We start from the raw sequence: 21354 nt of genomic DNA on the forward strand, positions 1-21354 counted from the left end.
AATACTGGGTTATACAGCAATATAAATAGCTAATGTTTGGTTCAGGAATGCACAAATACGCTGATAATGGAAATATTTTGGAAAGTGGAACGTGTTTGTTCCATAATCATAATAAAGAGATTTAGAAACTCTTTTAATATTTCAGTGAAGTGAGCCTACAATATTTACATAATGTTCTGCTCTCAAGCCTATACCATTACAGATGTCGATCTTATTCTAACTCTGATAAATGTAGTGATGTGTATTTGTAAGCCCATGTGCGTATAAGCCGTCAAGAAATGGATTTTAAGACACGATTGGTTGGGCGTGAGCCTTAAAAAACCTCTGCACCAATGAACAGAGTTACTGCATAACTCCGCTGTCCAATGAGAAGCTGAGAGGCGCGCGCGTGTCCCACCCTAGTCCCGCCTCCCGACAGCAGCCGAAGTGCAGTCGAAACAACTGTCATTTAGCATGAATGCGCAGAGGAGCGAGTCCGCCTGGCAAGAACACAGAAGAGTTGTTTTAAAAGTATTACTTGTACATTTAAGGGCTGTAACAAAGTGTGTAGGACTGAAGACATCATGTTTTTCGTCTAGGCAGGTAAGTTTGACAAGAAAGAAGATGCGTTGGATACTTTTTGGTTTTGGTTCTTCGATTGCATGAGATGAAATAAAGGAAGCTAACCTTTTTCTTTGGCTAACACGCTAATGTTTTGTCAAAGTGCTTCCCATACCGCATCGGCTGTGGCTCTCTCATAAACTTTTTGTTGCTGCATAAGGGATTGCGACCCGTTCCAGAGGATGTCTGCACCAAGCAACTCTCAGCCGCAGCAGCAGCAGCAGCCACAGCAGCAGCAGCCCCGGGTGAGGCGCAGCAATGCGGGCTCCCCGGGCTCCTTCAACAACAGCAGCTGCCGGCTGCACCCCATGCGCGCCTTAGTGCCCTACCAGCTCCTCTGTGGAGGTCAGGCCAGCCCCCCGTGGCTACAGTCTGTCCCCGGGGTCACCACCAACAGCAGGGGCTCCAGTCCCCCCTCCAGTCCCACGCTAAGCCCAGAGAATAAGCCCCACAAGCAGCAGAGACTGTCCCCTGAATATAAGGAGTCCATCTGTCCTCCTGTCTCTCCAGTGTCTAGAGGTAATACTGGACACTCTAATGTAACTGTATACTACATGTTAATGATCGCTTCACACACACATCAAAACTCATTATAACACATTGCCCCAGGGAGGGCTTCAGGCTTAAGCCCAGCACGTCCATGCTGTTTTCTATTGTCACTATATGCAAACTATTAGTAGTAATGGCACAATGGCTGTAAGTGCAAGATCAAAATCTCCACATAATAATGCAGTGTAATTGTCCTATTTCTATCATTACTGCCATACAGAGCAAATCAATCTGCCGGTAATTAAACAGTGGGAGTTGCAAAGTAGTTTGAAACTCATTCTCTTGACAAAGTTGGCTGTTCATGGATTTGGAAATTATTGAAGTTGTAAAGGGACACATTTGGACTGTTTCAGTGGTAACTGATTCAGTAGTAATGTTTATATCATATTATATCAGTTAGGCTTGAACAATGTATCATTTTGCATTATAGTGTCATGTGATTTTGTTGTATCGTAATGACACCTTGAGCTGCAGTGCTTTACTGCTTTCACAGTTGTAGTGACATGTACAACTAAGTATATGATCAACTTTCAAATGCTTTTATGTTACATGTATATGTGGTAGTGACTAAAGCGGAACAATTCATTATATTTGCTATTATATCACAATATTACGTACCACGGTTAGATAATCGCAGAGGCAGGAGATTTGTACAGCCCTGTGAGTGCAGCTGTCTGCAGTCTGCAGCTTCATTGTTTCCATGCTTCCACATGCTTGTGCTTCATTTTTCTCCAAGTGGTTCAGGTGTGGTAATGTAGTTAAAATATCAGTCTTTATAATGCTGCCACTATGAAGGAAAAGAAAAGAATAAAAAGGATTTTGTGCTCTATTTTAATCCAGTGAAAATAATTGCCATAACATTGCAATATTGTTTGAAAAAATTGATCGCCATAGCTCACACTTCTGAGAATATGGAATAAGCGTAATAGAAAAGGATATAAATGCAGATATAGGCCTTTATTTGTCAGATGTGTAACTCGCCAAAGCAAACATTAGCTGAGCAAGTTCGACTTATTTAGAAAAGAGAGTCAGTGCGAGATCTCGGGCTTACATCGCTCAGTATGGCTCCTATGAAACAATGTTATAAAGGCTGATATTGTCACCAGATCAGCTTGATTTCACATGCATGGCACACCTGAACACAAAGAAAAGTGAAGCACAACCACTCGGAAGGAGTTGGGACTCGCAGAACGTAAAACAATAAAGCTACAAACAGTGACTGCACTCAGAGCTGCAAGGGCCGCAGGTGGAGCCGCTCCGTTTAACTCCAAATGCACGTGTGGCTTCTGAAAGGGCTAGAATCACGTGCTTCTGCGATTAGTAATCACATTTTGTGATATCGCTATGTAAATCACAAATGCAATTAATAGTTCATCCCTAATTATAACCCTAGCCATTAATGTGCATTTTAACTTTTACAATGCCAGACTCATTTTGGATTGTAGTATTAATAACTATTGCAATATTTATTAATATCAAATGGACTGTCACGGTTAAACCAGTTCCCTTGCATAACTTTGCTTGCTTCAGCACGCAGTTTGCGGTATAATAATACATGTACATTGAGGTTATACTTGAATAATAGCAACAAAAATAACTGCAGGCATAAGTGACAGTATGCGTGTGTACATTAATCCAAGCGTTGATCATGTCCGTTTTGACTTCAATGCCGACAACAGACCATGCCGTGGATGCACGCGCAGTGCGCAGACTTTGTGTGTTTTTGTGTGGAAATAAGGACAATACTGGACCTTCAGTTCTTTATCGGTGAGCTGATACACTGTGCTTCGTTTGGGTCAGTGTAGTGAAACATGGTGCTGTTTGTTCACACTTGCGCTGTGCATTTATTGACTCGTTGACGAGATTAATTTAAAGTCGGTTACCTTGGCCACTTGAGCCCTTTTGTGGTTTTATTGATCGTAAAGCCGCACTGCAATATTACAGCAACAGCCCTAATCAAATCGCAATACATATTGTATTGAGCCTTATATAACGTGATCGTATCGTGATAAAAGCATGTTGTCCCAGCCCTGATAGCAGTGCAAATGGAATTTGAGTGCTGGACTTCAAGGAGCTTGGCTTTTCAGTTCCTTCATTCTAACATTCATAACAAGAGGTTAGATCAATTACTCTACATATTGGTAGAAGATTGTGGCTTAGTTGATGGAGATATTCACCTTCTAACCCAAAAGTTTACATTTATCCAGCTTTTTCAGTTCCGATAACAATATGGATAATGATATCAATGGATACTGGTTCCAATATTATTTTTAAACCCATTATAGTAACTTTACAACAGCAAACATTGTAAAATGGACTCAGTGACTCAATTGTGTTGGTTTTGAACTGAGATATCCCATTATGTATTGGGCTGAAGTTGGAAGCCCTGGTTAAGAAATATTACAGACCAGTTGTGCTAATCAGGTACTCGTCAGTGAAGAGGGAACTGCAGTCAGCAAAATAGGATTGTCATGGCTGATTACAGAAAAGTAGTTTAAGGTGAAACTTAGACAGTGTAAACATTTTTTTTAACAAGACATGCTATTATCAGGCAGCCCCTCCCTGAGGGCAGGGCTTACGCTGCCCAGAGTAGGATAAATATCTCAGTTCTCAGACCAGGTCCGCAGATTGAGATTTTGTGTCCGCAGGCTTTATTGACAGGAAAGAGAAATGGGGGATAAGAGAGAAGGGAGGACATGTAATAAATAGTCGGTGTCAGGAATCGAACTCAACCACTGACCACTGCACAGCACAGAGAGAATCACTTTTTTGGATGAAAGTCGAATTGTCTTGTTTTTTCAAAACAGGTCCAGATTATAATATATATTTGAATATTTTTCTGCGATTATCACTGTGAATAATTATGATGCCAGGAATGCATTCGGAAAGTGTGAAATAAGTTTGGACTGCTGCAAACTGTTTCAAATGATCTACCGTATTTTCCGGACTATAAGTCGCAGTAACAACAATTTCTATGTGTAACACAATTATGTTCGTGAGATTAGCGAGACGCGGCGCTCGTCAAAGCCCCTCGTCGCCTCCGCTCTCCCGGTGGCTCCTCCCGCTCTCCCGGTGGCTCCTCCCACTCAGCAGAGGGACCTTGTCAAGTCAACCCAGCATCCTACATTGTGTCATGCCATTGTTGACGATCAATTGACGAATGATCAGTGCTTTTTAGGCGCTTTGGTTATACAACTGAACACGAATTTTTGTATTGCAAAAGCTGCGATAAAACAACACTTTTTTTCTGATGAATAAGAGAAATTGCGTAGCATTTTGCGATGCAATACCGCTTTATTCTGAGCCCTGAAATCTGTCCATTACAGGTCTATTGTAAGGTCATAGTGTAGCATGCTGATGTCTTTTAGCTTTACCATTATGAAAAAACTTTGTTCTGTGCTCTGAAAGTAGTGAAAATGCAATTGTCTGTATGTTTATGTTATTATGGCTGTATGGCATGTTAACTGGACCCACATTGATATGTAAATGATTCGTTACAGGGGGCGATAATGGTAAGAATTTACACATATTAATTACTGTGTCATGCATTAATTAGGCTAACCACACCTTTAAGCTCTTGAATTCACTTTGTAGTTGTCAATCAAGTCTATTAAAAAAGAATATTGTGCAAACATACTTTCAGCCTTAAAATTAACTGTTAAGAGGCAGAATAACAGCAGATGTTGCCTTAATAAACCCAATTTGAAATGAATAGAACCTGGCACACCTTTTATAAGTTGCCTACAAACATTACATTTTTTTACAGTGAGGAAAGTAAGTATTTGAAGACCCTACAAAGTTACAAGGGTTTCAATTCAAATTTCAAGAATCGATTCGATTCCGATTTTTGTGTTTCAAAATAGATTTTTTCCGATATTCTCAGATCCCATCCGATTTGATCCAATTTCGATCTGATTTCCGATTCGATCCGATTTCGATTGGATCCGGGGGTTAATGTTATTAAAAATGAAAAATGTATTTGAACCGTTTCCTTCACTTCATGTATAGAGAAGCAACATATTAAAACTAGTATTATATCAATATTAAACAGCAAATCTTACAAGTATTGGTAGTTACTGATGGAAGACTGATGAAAAGGTTAAGGGTCAATCTACCTTCAAGAAAGATAATTCAGCACAATAAATGGAGGACATCATTGAGGTGACGACATCTGCAACAGTGGATTCTACTGGGACACTAACCAGTGCATTATTATTATGCTTGAAAATAATTAAGAATTCACCCAAAAGCGGTTGCTACCAAAAGCATTTTCATTTAAAAACTGCTCACACACTGCCAGTACTGAAACTGGAAGTATAAAATGTAAACTTTGAGCATTTTTCAATTTGTTTTTTCAAAAATTAAAAAAAAATAATGATTTTTTTTTAACAATTTAAAATAAATAAATAATTAAAACAAAATTGATCTTTGGTCGTACGAATCGATAATCGGTCATTAATATGCGAATCGATTAAAAATCGGAAAATCGATTTTTTTCAACCCAGCTCTAGCACCTACAATGAAAATTTCAACCCGTCCATAATTATTTTGTTATTTTGTTTTCCAGTTTTATGGACAAAAGATAAAACAACCACTCAACACAAAAAGAACAGAACACAAAACAACCAGGGAGAATAAATTAAATGAAAACATAACTATTCATCGATTAGACAAAAATACAAACAAAATCAAAAACATTTAAATGAAAATAGTCCATTTAGTCCAAAGTCAGTCAAATGTGTCCATTTCAAAATTAAGTCTGAATGTCATATTTTCTATACGTTTTATATCAGTCACAATGTCAGTCCAGTCCTTGATTTTAGATTTTTGTGTCAACCATTTCTTTGTTTTGGCCTTTTTCCCCGCCACCAAAAGCACACGCAAACGGTATCTGCTGATCGTGTTCATGGCAGGAGTTTTGAGGCGCCGCGCCCCGCTCTCCGCGCCCCGCTCTCCGCGCCCCGCTCTCCGCGCCCCGCTCTCCGCGCCCCGCTCTCCGCGCCACGCCCCGCTCGCCGCGCCCCGCCCCGCTCGCCGTGCCCCGCTTGCCGCGCCCGCCCCTCGCGCTGGCCACGGCGGCACCCGCTCCCCGCGCTGGCCACGGCAGCGCTCCCCCGCACCCGAAGTATTCCCCGCACCCGAAGTACTCCCCGCACCGTTTTAGGGATGGTTTATTTTCTCCCCATGTCAAAACGGATGGCCCCTGAAGCTTTATATCAGTCTGAGGTGAACCCATTGCTCCCCGGAGATTTATTGTTCTTTTTAATCTTTTGATAGTACCTTGTATTTACAAAACTGTTATTTCAGCACCTAATTTTTATTTTGTTCTTCTGACATAACAGGCAAATTGAGGGTGCCCAGAAAGGAATTTATATTGTCTTCTTTATCGTCTGGAAATTTTGAAAAGTTTTTTATAGAACAATAAAAAAAAAATGTTCTTTCAGCTTGTTGTTTTTTAAGTTTCCAAGATAGTAATATAGAACATTTTCATCCACTCTCATAATATCTTTGTTTGGTAAAGAGCATTTTCTTAACTATTATCTTTTTAATTTCTTGTAGCATTTTAGGACACCCCTTTTTGGATGGTTTTCCTTAAACCATCCTTTTCTTCCTTTGTTTCTTTTTTTCGGAGGCTATGGCTATAATTGTCCTCTCAAGACTGCTTTGGAAGCATCCCAAAAGATGGGTGGAGACATTTCCCCAGTATAATTTTCCTCTGGATAAATCAGTCAAGTCTTTTTTGTATTTAGTGCAAAGTGTTCCCACAGTTGTTTGCGTATCCCTCCTCATGTTTTACTTATTGCTTCTTCCAAACATTTGGCTGTCTTCTCCTGTCTAACCCTAACCCTTTTTTGTTGAAACTGAGTGAAAGTGAGTGCAGTACTATTCTACTGGTAGATCACACCATCAAATTGCTCACTACCGCCACACTTTGGGGGCCAATTTAAGGGCTAAATGTGCTGCTGTTTTTCTATTAGACAACTAATCAATGACCAAATTGAGTATTTTTACAATTGATTTTAATTGATTACACCAAGCATTTGTTGCAGCCCTAATCCAATGTTTTGTGACAGAGGTTCGGGTCCTGAAAATGTCATTGAGCATTTTTTTACTTACCAAATGATTAGTCCATATGGTAATTATTGTGACAGGCCTAAATACAACATGGTAGAAAGTGCGTGTATCTTCACATTCCTCTGCCCTTTGAATGAGATGACCTCCAACCTTGACCAGTGTACCATGTAAGCCAGGAAACAAACTCTTCCAGCGCAGACCAGCAGCAGACTCAGAGGCCGGACACTCTTATGGTGTTGGCCTAGTGCTTGCTTGCTGTTGGTTTTCCAGCCCAGTGGAAGCCTTCAGGTCTCCATCCTCTAACCCTGGGTGGCGGCCCATGCACAGGATTGAGGGAGAGGCCCATGAGGCCAATGATAACAGTCATCAAGTCAGTCCAATCTGATCAATGGAGAACATATATGATTACAATATAGTTTATGCATAGATTTAATAATCCACAAATTGGCAGCAGAAGTTCACCCACAAACTCGAAAGACTGGCAGTTCAATCCCCGCTCCAACCATTGTTGTCTATTGGCAGGAAATGGCTTTGTGATTGGTGGTTGGAAGGATCATAGGCACAGATGAGAAACATTGTCCTCTGCATTTGACCCATTCCTCAATGCTGCTACTGTAACCTGTCAGAAGCAGTGAGTGACTGCTGTGTAGCACCTGGAGACCAATCTATAGATATTTGCTTGTTAGCTATACCATGAAAAAAAAGAAAATAAAAAAAGGAGAAAGAGGTTAGAGGAAGATTAGTCAGTTGACCGAAAGAGCTTAGTAGACAGTGTTTGCAGCTGAAGCACAAAAGCGGAATAAGTTGTGTGTGTAATGAATATAACTTATAACACATGACTGACCAATGCAAATATGTGGGGTAGCGGTTAGCAGGCCAGTACTGGCTGTAACTAGTTACAAAGAAAGAGATAAAGGTGTCTTACTAGGGATTCATACCTAAACCCACGTTCAGGTTCAGGTCCGGATTCGAATCCAGAGGTTCAGGTTCAGGTCCGGGCCTAATGAGTCCATACCTAAACCCATGCCATATTTGCATAATGTAACAACATAACACAAGCAACTTGGCTCAATTAAGTTGAAGACACTTGAACAAGGACGACTATCAAACACAAGGCTTAACTGCAGAGTGAAATAAACTCAACTTGTCTGGTTTATTCACTGTTTATTAACAGAAGTTACAACTTACAAATCACTAGCTACTAGCTAGCTGCTAAACTATAGCGTAACAGTTAACACACATTCATGTGTTTTACTTGAGTAACAACTTCTGAACAAGAGCATGTTGAGTATTGTTGACAGAGTCAGTCTGGGTCAAGGGTCAAAGCAGCCGTTCCATCTGATACAATGTTTTGCCTTTAGACACATTTCCACTCTTTAATGTTGCAGACCAATTGGCATCAAAAGTCAGGTAAAAACCTTCAAACAGACAATACACCAGTGTAAATAATTAAGTAAGAGTGTAAAATAACAGTGTTACAAAAACTTGCATAAAAGTCAACTAGAACCATTATCAAGCAATCAAAAAGAATATGAAAATATTTTACACATCACATCAAGATAATACATCATATTAGCAGCATTAAACACCAGACCATATTTAACAACTGTAGAATACAAATACAAAATACTAATACAAAATATAAACTCCAATCAATGAATGCAGCAATTAAGCAATATTACTTTGACTTAGTATTTACTTAGATGTATAAATATATATATTGCACATTAACCCACTGAAATAAATGCCAAATACATCACACCACAACACAACGCTTAAGCTATTTCATTCATATTTACACCCAAACCAAAGTGCAACCCAGACCCCAGACAAGAAACCACACTGAACCCGCCCCTTTAACAAGCGGCGACGCATGTAGCACATTAACAATCACAATCAATGCATGTGGCGGCCACAGCTTAAACTCAAACAAAGGACCTTTTTTGCAACTTTTCAAGTCCAGGACAGTAGGGCTGGGTATTGCCAAGACCCTTGCGATACGATACGCATCCCAATACAGGGGTCACGATACGATACGTATCCCGATACTTGTATATTCTGATACAATTCCCTCATTACGATACGTATCCCGATATATTTTTGAAAAAAGGTCTTAAAAATTCACCGAATGGGTAATGTTTTTACTCTGGAAAAGAAAATATCCACAAAGCACTTATTTATAAATCCATTCTGCTCTAATAACGTCATACATCCAACCAACTGATCCAAATAGAAATATATGGAACACATTCTAGTAAAGTATTGCATGATTCATGGTCTGAGCATGCTGCAGCAGCATCTTCTGCACAGATCAGCTTCAAGTCCACAGCTCCTTCTCGCCTCAACAGTGCAGCACAAACAGCAGATCAAAAGTACTATTCCACCTCGTTTAAATCCTAGGGGCCACAAAAAAAAAAAAAAAAAAATTAATCTAAAAAAATATTGATACTGTGACTCGATATCGATACGAGTCCGTGACGATATATCGCCGTATCGATATTTTTAACACAGCCCTACAGGACAGCCTTTTCAGACCAGCCTCATCGGTGAATCAGTGCAACGGCCCTTTTTCTGAGGATCGCCTCAGAGCCAAGGAGAATGCAGAGCAGTCCTGCTCTGGCCAGCGTGGGGATCGTATGCTTTGTGACCCCTGAGTTGACAACACGCAGGCTTTTGGACTCCACACAGGACCATCTTCTCAGGATCACAGCTTCTGGTTCTGTTCGTATAATGTACTTCACAGGCTGGCTGAAAATATCATCATAGAATTAACTCTAACACACACCTAGATAGATCTAGAACAATCATGTCTTGCGTTTCCATCTGTTATCGACTTATTTGCATATTCCAAATTCATATATCTGTTTAATTATTTGGTCGATAAATCTTCATATACCACGTTTGGTTAAGTGTTCATTCATTTCCAGAAAAGAGGTCAATGTCATGGTTACGTTCTCACAAACATTTGAGTCTACATCTTGGAAATCTGGGCTCACCAGGTTCTCACAGCTCAGAGGTCCTCTTGAAGAATTAGGCAGATTTTTAACTAAATAGTGGGACAGTTTGCCCCGCGCGACTGATATATTGGCGGATATTCCACCTGGGCATTTTTTAAAGCTTCGGCCCCCAACTGATACAATCAGATTTTTTTTCCAGGGACCAGTTGAAGGGGGCAGGGCCAGTAACAACAGCATGAAATGTGTTCAAACCCATGTTCTAAATATTTTGTAATTGCCTTATTACTGATGGCATAGCAATAGACTAAAACAAAAATAAAGTACATTTTAAAATATCAATTTTGCCTCTTGGGCCCAGTAGCGGGCGGCCTGCGGCCCGGTTTTGGGCCCTTTAGTCAATATAAATGACATGGTGGACGTCCACCAACCATCCACTATTCCATCCATCTGGGCCATCCAGGGTTGCATGGCACTTATTAGTGAACAAGACTGTTTAAAAATGAGTCTTCATGTATTTCTGGACTCACTGGAGCCGTTTCTGCTTGTGAGCATTGATTATGGGTTTATGCAGCACTGCAAGCCTCTGGAGGATCCGACACCTTGATGTTCGCGAGACTCCAGAGGCACCAGCAGCTTCAAATACCTGTTTGCTGCTTTGTAATGGCATTTTAGCAGCTGCTCTCAATGTGTTTGTCTGACAGAAACCTTCCACATTGTGCCTTTATCAGCACAAATCCATGTGTACTCTGAATCAGCTACAAATCTCTTAATAGTACGATGATCACGCTTACGTTTTGGTGAAATATCTAAGGTTTCCATACCTTGTCCAAGGCATTCAACTATTTCACGCTTTTAGGCACTAGAGAGATCCTTTTTCTTTACCATATTGCTTGCAAATTGTGGTCTACTTTATAATGTGGAACGTCCTTCTTCAGTAGTTTTTCCTTTTAATATGACTTAACTGGCAAACTTGGGCACAGGTGTCTGAGATTGATTTCCCAGCACCATGTCTCTGCAGTAGCTTGATGTGCGTCTGAGATGCCTTAGTGCAGCTAAAGAGTGACGCACCTGTTTGTGTGCGCTCTGACCATTAATGGCTCTGACTAAGGCAGCGCTCTGAACTCTGAACTAAGCTACTAACTCAAGAATAAAAGCACTGATCACACCAGTGATAACATAGGACTTATTTTTTTTATCAATGTGTCAGTGTGGAGCAGGTTCTCATCTGCTAGCACACATGCTACTACTGCTGTTGTCAAATACAACATGCTGGATTATATTCACTACGGATGTGTTGAAGTCAGGATTAAAATGAAGATTATCTGTGAAGAGTTGTGATCTGAGGTTTGAGTTTTTTAAATTTGTCCATTTTGATGCTTTGTTTCTTTTGTTCACTTTAGTTACATTGCCCCTGTTCTCTCATTGGCTACTGTACATTTATTATGGCTGTATTCGTATTTACTGGACTGATAATGAGTGGGGAAAAGAGGCTTTAATTGTAGAAATGTAGGCATATTAATTACTGCAATGCACACAAATTAATTGGGCCCAATCCCAATTCTACCCCTTAGCCCTTTGCCTCAGCCCTACTTCTTCATTTTGTGCGTTCACGAGAGACAAAGGATTGTCCCATTTCTCTTTAGTAGTGAGGGGCCGGGCTAAGGCGATGGGCTGCAAAACCCTTCAAACAAAGCAAATTCAGATGCACACTTCAGACCAAGGGTTAGGTAGAAGTGCGTCACGAAACAAGAGTCAATAAAGTCAAGAGACTCTTTTGATTTCACATTGTTCATTTTCACATATTCCTCTTTCTTTTAGACAGCAATGTTTGAACCCCAATTGTAGTTTTGATAGCTGATAGAAGGAGCCACTACTGGCAGCAACATTTGCCCGTTTCTGTTTTTGTGGACTAAGGTTTTATTCAAATTAACTCAAATGAACAAATTCATAAATAAATAAAGGTATCTACCAAATGGCTGAGAAAAGAATATACATTTAAGGGAATAAAAGGGATCTGTGCACAGCAGTGCACTGACTAGCTCATTGTGTCTCAAAGCTAATGCTAACTTTTATTAAAGCATAATATATAAAATGGACAAACAATTACAATTTAAAGAAACCATGCTGCTTTTTCAATACCGCGGACGGATACTTATTGCGAATGAAGGGGCCATGAGTTTTGAGTAGGGGTGTGCCAAAATATCGATATATCGAGATACTATATTTGGTGATACAGTATCGATATTGTGGGCTGCTGTATCGATATATTGCCATCAGTAATTTTTTGTATAATTTTTTAAATTATTTTGTGACTGCACTACAATTGTGTTGCTTGTTTAAAGAAAGGAAACTTTTTTAAGCAAATCATTTGACATTTTGACTGTTTTGATTATTAAAATGGGTGTATTCCATTTTCAGTTTGTGCAGGTTGTGGTTTAACAAAGAAACATGTTAAAATGTATCGGGTTCTTGAAAAAACAGTGAGATATCGTAGAATATCATTAGCAATATATCGATTATCGCATGTATCGCCATTTATCGTGTATCGCATCGAAATGTGAGGGACCCTGTGATTCCCAGCCCTAGTTTTCAGCACGGGAGCCTTTATAAGCAGCGGGATTACTCTAAACAAAAAGTCATAACATGGCAGAGTTTAAAATCAAAGCCATGTCTGTAGAATATCTATATATGGTCTGTTTTCCCGAGGCTGCGTCCTGCAGCCTTGTACATCCCCACAGGAAGCTGCTCTACTATGGTTTACTGATCTGCACCACATGTTTGTTTTTACATTGGCTCCTGCTATCCAGTTCATAAACCGCCCATGTATCCTTCCACTGCCGGCTTGAGGAAACTCTGGACTACAATCCAAGCGCCTGCTTCCAAATATTCCTTTAATATTCAGACGCAAATCCTCTGCTCAGCCTGTAATTGGCAGACGTGTGGGTTTGGTGTCTTGGCCTTGTACACAGTTCACACTCTTCTTTTTTTTCTCATCTGGGGGAGATTATTCTGGTTTGGAAAGTGGAAAGAGCAATTTGGAAAATAAGCACACTTTCCTCTCGGCCTATATCAATATTGGTGAAAAAAGTAGCAGTCTTTCTTTTGTGGAGACTGGAGGGCCGATTTGAGAGAAAAGCTTGGGTGAGAAGCCTATGGATTCCACCAGCAAAGACAGAGGCCTCTAGAGATGCTCTTCAGGAGACGTTCACAGGAAATAAGCAATTTTAGACATACTCAGCCTTCGCTGCAAGGGGAAATGAAAGCAGCACTGAATCACCTTCTACTTCCAAATATTGAATATAGAGCGTGCAAATACAGTCAACCTAAAATATGTGACCTAATCATTCTGATTGCACTGAACAGTGAGTACTGTCTCATTTGCAAAAGGAAACAAAACAAAAAACTAAACAATGATTAGACAATGTGAAATAAATGCAAATTTCCCCTTTGTCTGGGATCACAAAGTCAATAAAAAAGTGTTCTAGTGGATTTTAATTGGCAGAATTAAACTCTAATCATATTGGTGATTGGTTCATTTACAAACTCTTGAATGGCATATTGGCCCTAGACCAGTTCTGACTAAAACAGGATTAAAGCTAAACTAAACTACTTTTACTGCATAAAGACTTTAAATCTATATAACATATTCTAATGTTTGTCTAATTATGACTTAGTTCCGTAGGATAGAACATGTGGTAAATAGTTTTTCTTCCATTAAATTGCAGTTTGTGAAGAAATTGTGAAAAATAAAAGTTGGGATCTAAAACAGTGATGTCATCCAAATGCGACATGACATTTAAAACAATTTACACTTTTACACTTTTCTCACATTTTAAACAATCATTCAACAAGACAAATGTGTTATTATATTATATTATAATATTAACATTGTTTTTCAAATCATAAATATTGTGTAATTTATATTGATTATTTATAATATGGTTGTTAGGTAACAGTCGTGAAATTACCTCTACCTGTCATGTCATATTTGCTGCCCATGTCCAACAAGTAAGTACAATTTTAAACTGAAATGGTCAAACTGGGGACAAATAAGCTAAATCTGTAATTGAATTGCGTTCACTACATTTTAGTGACATTTGCAGTCTAAAATGTCGAATAGAGTTTGAAGGCACTGTACCTGAATTTTACTGCTTAAAAATGTGAAAAACCAGCACATGTGAGCGGCCCACATGGATTACCAGGAAAGTCAAATAGTCAAACTCAAAGTCAAAGCGGCCGGCCGCCGTGTTGTGAGTTTGAATCCCGGCTCTGACTACATGTCCTCCCTTCTCTCTTTCATCCCCAGTTCACACTGAGCTGTCCTGTTTAATAAAGCCTATGGGCCATAAAAATCCTAAAAATAGAATAAGAAAGTCAGGGGAATCAGTTCCACTAGCTGCGAGAGTTTTCAATAGAGTTCCAAAGGGCGCTGCATATGAAAATGCTGTTCTGCCCAGTTCGGTGTTGATTCTGGGGATGTTAAACATAAGCCGCTGTGAAAAGCAGGAATTGTTCCCACTGTTGGCTGGAGCCATGAGCTTAAAAGTCATTTTAACATTAAAGTGTTTTCCCCTTTGGTTAAGTCGTTAAGTTGTATTTAGAGTGATTCATGCATGTTTGCGTCATCTTTATTCTCCTGCACTCAAGACACCATTGCTTTGAAAATTCCTATTTTCCCTTACCCTCAGACACACCCACTGAATAGCTGAATAATGTTGAAACGCTGACTCCACATTTTGCACATTTTGACATTAGGCCGGTCCCTGAGGTCCTCAGAGTCCGAGATGGTTCGTTTGGCACCAACATGCCAGAGATGTCATTTGGTGCTTGGCCATGGAGAGACTTGTACACAAGCAGAGCTGCTTTAAAATCAATTCTCAGGATACTGGAAAGAAATACGTATGTGTCTCTTCAAGTCTTCTGTTTCAGACACTTTGGAAAACTTTTATGTTTAAGTTCAAATCTGGGTCCAATGTTACTCCTAAATTTTTCACTTGATTTGAATGTCTCAGAGCAAGAGACAGAAGGCACCTGATATTTTCTCTTTGTTTTTGTTGGCCAAAAACAATTACTTCTAGTTTAGCTGGACAGAGTTATTTTGCATCCACATACTAATCTGTTGGATGCAGTGACAGAGTGAATCCACTGGTACATATTCACCTTCCGTCAGCGAGACATAGATCTGAGTGTAATCTGCATGAACTGACCTTACGGCAGCATGTCTAGTTTGAAAAGAAAAGGTCCCAGGACTGACCCCTGGGCTCTGAGACACAGTTACCAATCTCAACCAAGTACTTCCTGTCTTCCAGATAGAACCTGAACCAATGGGGCAGTTCCAGTTAAGGCCACCCAGTCCTCTAGACAGTGTCAAAAGCCGCACTGAGCTCCAAAAGGCCTAAGACACTGAGACACTGAGACACACGTCACTGTTCAGACAGATGTCATTTGTCACTTTAATGAGAGTAGTGTCTGTACTATGCTGTGATCTGAAACCTGACTGGAAAAGGTCAAAAGAGTGGTTGTTTAGCTGTTGGTAGGTTGGCAAGTTTGATATGGGCTGGTAATTATTCATTACTGTGGCATCAGGCTTTTAGCTAGGATTTGAAAACAGCCCGTCCAAATAATTTTGTCCGAGGGCTTAAAAAAACTATGGAAAGCCAATATGTGTATCACGACCTTTTTTTCGACGCTTTTACAAAATAAAGCGGCTCTTTTAACGCGGAGGCGCCTACACGGCGATCTAGAGAGGCGGCCGCACGCCTCTCATATCATATTGACTTTCCATACTCTCGCGCCGCCTGCGCCTCTCAGCCGTCCGGATCACACTCTGCCACTTAGGAGCGGCGTATCGCGCCGTATTTTACATGGTATTTGAGGTTCGGCAAACGTGGAGCTTCGGCATTTTCTACACCAGGGCTCGGCAGCCAATCAGAGCACACAAACTTTGTCGACCAATCAGCGCGCAGCATGCAAATTTTCACTTGTAAACAGTAAACTGTCATGGCGGACTATCATCAAACGCTTCCCGGCCCAATTTAATGATGATATTCCCTTTTCTAAAATGTATTAATAAAAATTACACCGTCCTTGGGCTCGAAAATGCCCGTCCACATGTCAAAATACCCCGTCCAAAAAACGGGAAGACGGCCCTCTAGCTAAAAGCCTGTGTGGCATCAAGAACACTTTTCTTTAGGAGAGGTTTAATAACTGTTGTTTTTAAGGCCCTTGGGAATTACCCAGACTGAAGCAACATATTGACTATTTCAGTGATTTCTGCCAACACACTGCTCAACACAGACTTTAAAAATTTTCAATGCTATTACTGTTTTTAAGCTGATTAAGATGCCATGGCTTAAGTGTGAAATGCAGGATATTTGAAATAATGTTTTTGCGTGTAGTTTGTGCATGTCAGTGCAGGAATGCCGAGTGCACATGCCCCTCTCAGTTCATTGTGCTCCCTTGTTTATGACTGTTCTGTGGGCGGTGGTGTCTTTAACAGCCTGCTCTAACTGCTCTGCTCACGTATGCTCCCTCACGACCGCTTCTCTTCTCTTTGACCATTGAAATCACCTGGATTCTTATGTAATCATATTTTTTCAAGACAGTAGATACTTGATACAAAATATGTCATCATAATTCTTGATGCAACTCCAGTGCACTGATGGGGGACATTTGCAACTTTATTGACAATTTACTAAGTACAAGTAGGGAAAGTGCAAGTTTGAGCTGAGGTGAGGTTGTGTAGTGATGTTACATTTACTTTAAAAAAAGAAATAATTGGCTCTGTGCACAATGGCACCTGGCAGTATATATATATATATATATATATATATATATATATATATATATATATATATATATATATATATATATATATATATATATATATATATATATAATATATATATATATATATAATTTATTTATTTAAGATATATATACATAATTATTGCATTAGGAGTATAAAATTCCGTGCTTATCATGTCTTTGTCTAAATCATACATGCTTTTTTGCAGAACGGTCCAAATTCCCGCTCCGGAGTTGCAGTGCGATTCGACGGACGTCTTCTCTAGATGCCATCACAGGACCATACCTCACAGGACAATGGCCCCGGGACACACACGGACCTTACCCCTCTTCTATGAAAGACAAGGCCACACAAGTAATTGACTATCATATCATTTACTTATCATTTATCCGTGAAATTAACGATTCTCTTTTATCTAATATAATCCATTGTACTAAGTGGAACTGGATACAAGACTTAGGCGACAACAAGACGGACAAAAACAGATATAAGAAGAAAACAATAATTTATCGCCAAACGCTAACTTGATCTTGTGATAAACTATTCCCACTGATACTACTATTACCACTGATGCTACTTTATTACCTTATTACATTCACTTTTGTTTTTGCTCTCATTTTTCATGAGCTGAATCAAAGGTATATAACCTTTTCTAAAAAAAAAAAAAAAAAAAAAATGGTGCAAAAACAAAAGGGTTACGTTTATATTTTTGTTCAGTGTATATTGAGCCCACATGCTTAGCAAAACAAAGCTAGCACATGTTAGCATTAGTTGTACCCTGTTTATTGTGCATCATGAGACATATTCAAACCCAATGCATTACATAAAGAGATGGTGAAATAGGCAAAGACGCTGAACATTTACTGCCTGAACATTTAAACTAAAAAAAAAAAAAAATGTTTTGGAGCCTATATACGTGTTTTTTGTTTTAAATTGTTAATTGCTATGGCAACGGTCCTAATTGTTCATCCTTTTTTCCATTCTTGAAACCAATGGATATTGGCATTGACAAGTAAAAGGTAAAGATGACCAAAACTGACATTTAAACTTGTTATGCTTGTAACTTCCTCTGAGGCCAGTGTGCCAGTAAAGTGAATGTCAAGACCTGAACCTGATGGTAGACATTATTTCATAAGTCAAATCTCACGTACGCCGTCACCTTCAGGGATCTGTTCAGACAGGAACGTTTGTTTTTATTCTCTCAGTGTTTAATGCCACATGTGCCTGAAGGCTGGGATTGTTAAAGCGCTCAATTTAGGGTTGACTAGTTGATTCAAAAGACTATTGAATATGCGCAATCCTTTAAATTTTACCAAAAGCATCAATTAGTGATTAGATCAATAAGATAAGATAAGATAAGATATTCCTTTATTGTATACTGTATACCAATACTGGTATCAATATCGTCATAAGGATTGTAATCGGCCCTGTTTTCACGATACTGATTGGAATAAACTCCGAATGCAGTAGTTTATTTTACATTAAATTACTGTGCGAAAGATGGCAAGTAGCACTTTCCAAAAGCCTCCACACTTTTTACAACTCACAAAATAAATGGACATGCCATACCTAATTTTAAATCTCTGGGCCTGTAGAATTCAGTTCTTACAAAGTTTTTACAATCTATTCAAATATTTTTGATTGCCACGCAAAAAGTAGTCATGTAGTGCTAGGATCGTAGGCATCATTAGCAGCTGCTAATTTGAGATGTAACGATATTGGTGATATCACGGTAGCAAAGTTGCCACAATACTGTCATCTGCTCTTGGTATTCAAGGTATTTGCATCAAAAAGTAGTTATGAGTTCGCCTCAGTGGAAAAAATGAAGATGTCTACATATCCCATGATCCTTGGTGCCGTTTCACCGCAAGAGCATCCGTTTGATCGCACACTACAAGGTTTACACACTCGCATTAACAGCAACAGCCGTATGTGGCGTTTGCTAAGAACAAAAAATAGATTAGAGAGGAAAGTCGGAAAGAGACTGTGAAAAACCCTGCTACTATGAAGTCCCAGATTTGGTTTGGTTTCGCCAAGACAACAAGCGGTAAGGAAGAAAAGGAGACTACAAACTGGTACTTTGGATCTATTAATTTCTCAGGAAATACAAGCACGCTTGTACATAAATGCTTATTTTTTAGATCGCCCTTTGAGGCAACTGCTGCTGTGATTGTGGGCATTACAAAAATAAAATAACTTAATTGAAAATATTATCTTTCATTATCCCACCAGGCTGTGTAGTTCTGACCATATTGTGAAATTTGCACTTTGAAGAAAACTAACAATTGAACAATGAAAAAGAATATGGCTAAAATGCTTCTGTAACAGCAGCAGCGACAGTCTCTAATCACACACTCTCATTTTGTCGCACTTATATTTAATGAAAACATTTCTAGAGCTTTTTAAAAGTAATTTCTGGCTCTTTTGAATCAGAACTTTACAGTCTGTTCTGTGAGAATATAGCAGCAGAAAGCCTCTTTGCAGAGCTTTTCTTCCTGTTTCTGAAGGAATGACAGAGTTAACTCTTTACCAAGGAGTAACCTTACTGACTGACATCTGTGGTTTTGGACTGAAACCAATATTACTCAATGACATGAATATCGGCCAATTCTGGGCGATATCAGTGCATCCGCAGTAAAGTTATTTACGTAACAAGATGCATTAAAATCACAATACATTCCGATAAATATAATAATCAGAAGAAGAGTGCCATTGAAACCCTTTCCTTTCATATGCTGTCATATGCACGGCTAAACAGAACTGTTTTTAGCCTATATTTGAACATTGTCAGAGTAGCGGCCTCTCTCACTTCAGAATTTAGCGCTATAAAACTGAAAAGTTTAATCCCCATGTCCCAACGCCCAAAATCACAACAGCGGTTATCTCGAAGGGCAACTGCACAGTCCAGACTCCGGGCTCCAGCAGGAGGCTGGTCCCTGAGGCCCTCAGAGTTTAAGATGGTTCATATGGCACTGACATGTCCTGAGATGTACCATGGAGAGACTTGTACACAAGCAAAGCTGCTTTAAAGTCTATTCTCTGAGCCACAGGGAGCCAGTGCAGAGACCTGAGCACAGGACTAATGTGATCGTACTTCCTGGTTCTGGTCAAGAACAGAGCGGTACTGCAGGTGATTGATAACTTATTTGGAGAGGCCAGTGAGCAGGCCTTTATAGTAGTCTAACCTACTTAAGACAAATACATAGATACGTCTGGTTTAGACACTATACTTTTAATTTTGGCTATGTTTTAGATGGTAAAAAGCTGGAAGATATAATTCCTTGAATAATGAACACTTTACTACAAGTCAAAAGACTGTGTAAAACTGTATTTGCAGAGCAGCTATGAGCCAGATGCTCCCCTATACTCAGTTAAACAAAAAAAGTCTCGCTCTACAGTACGTGTGCACCATTTCCTGCTGCACACTTTGCCTAAACCCAGAGCAGCTTTCACAAAACAAGAGACTGCGACAAAGGAACCCCAACCTCCTTTGTGTGGTTGCAGCAGTGAGAGCGCTGTAACGTGGCCCTCTGCAGAGGTGAAGCTGCCTGCACCTGTCCCTCCCAGTGCCCCTGCTCTGCTCACCACCTGGTCCTGCGCCTTTGTGCTCCAGACACGAGCACGGGTTCTATACATATGCTAATGAGGCCTTGGAGACGCCCGCCACACACTCGCACAGGCAGGAGGATTATGTCCCTGACCTACCCAAAGTGAATGTGTACAGTGTTTGTAGAGGAAGGAAATGTGTTTGTGTCAAAGCAAACTGAGGAAATCATGGGTTGTTATGCAGTTATGCTATTGCAACAATACATCACCAGTAGGTTAAAGCTAACCTGACTCACAACGGTCTAATCCCAGTTCACGTTCCCTATTAGTGGGTGAACAATGCTTGGTGAATTCTGCTTCACAATGATGGAAAGAGCTGACATTGAAGGATCAAAAAGCGACGTTGCAATGAACGCTGGGCCACCACAAACCAGAATGTACTCCATTAAATTTACATTTATGTGAAAACCCAATGGACATATATAATGAAAAATATACTTTTTCTGATCTTTAATACATGTTTAACATCGTTCCCTCTTCAAAAACATACTTGGAGTTGTATTTGGCTTCATTCACGCTAGTTTCATGAATCCAGTTTACGAGGTTTTCTGCCCACAAAAACACTAACATTTCCCAGATTTGGTCACAGTTAGAGTTTGAGAGATCTCTTGTGCTGTTTTCAAGTTCATAAATCATCACCAGACTAATTTCTCAGACAGCATTTCTCCCTCAAATCGCATTCATTACCCCTGTGTGCTTACATTAGGGTATGATAATGAATGACACTAATAACGTCTTCACTGCGTGCACACAGAGCTG

At 39.8% G+C, this 21354-nt stretch overlaps 1 protein-coding gene across 3 annotated transcripts in view; it reads left to right on the plus strand.

Moving 5' to 3' along the window:
• Positions 1-453: 453 nt before the first annotated feature.
• The window catches only part of LOC140373583 (glucocorticoid-induced transcript 1 protein-like), a 64204-nt gene continuing 43303 nt past the window's right edge, over positions 454-21354 (plus strand). For all 3 annotated transcript variants that reach the window (XM_072460159.1, XM_072460160.1, XM_072460161.1), the window contains exons 1-2: positions 454-1119; positions 17198-17343. In XM_072460159.1, coding sequence (XP_072316260.1) covers positions 783-1119; positions 17198-17343 — 483 coding nt within the window. In that variant the 5' untranslated portion in view covers positions 454-782. The remainder of the gene's footprint in view (positions 1120-17197; positions 17344-21354) is intronic.

This window comes from Eucyclogobius newberryi, unplaced genomic scaffold (genome assembly GCF_026437365.1).
Source record: "Eucyclogobius newberryi isolate DKJ021-1_F unplaced genomic scaffold, fEucNew1.0.hap1 SCAF_3, whole genome shotgun sequence".
Taxonomy (NCBI): domain Eukaryota; kingdom Metazoa; phylum Chordata; class Actinopteri; order Gobiiformes; family Gobiidae; genus Eucyclogobius; species Eucyclogobius newberryi.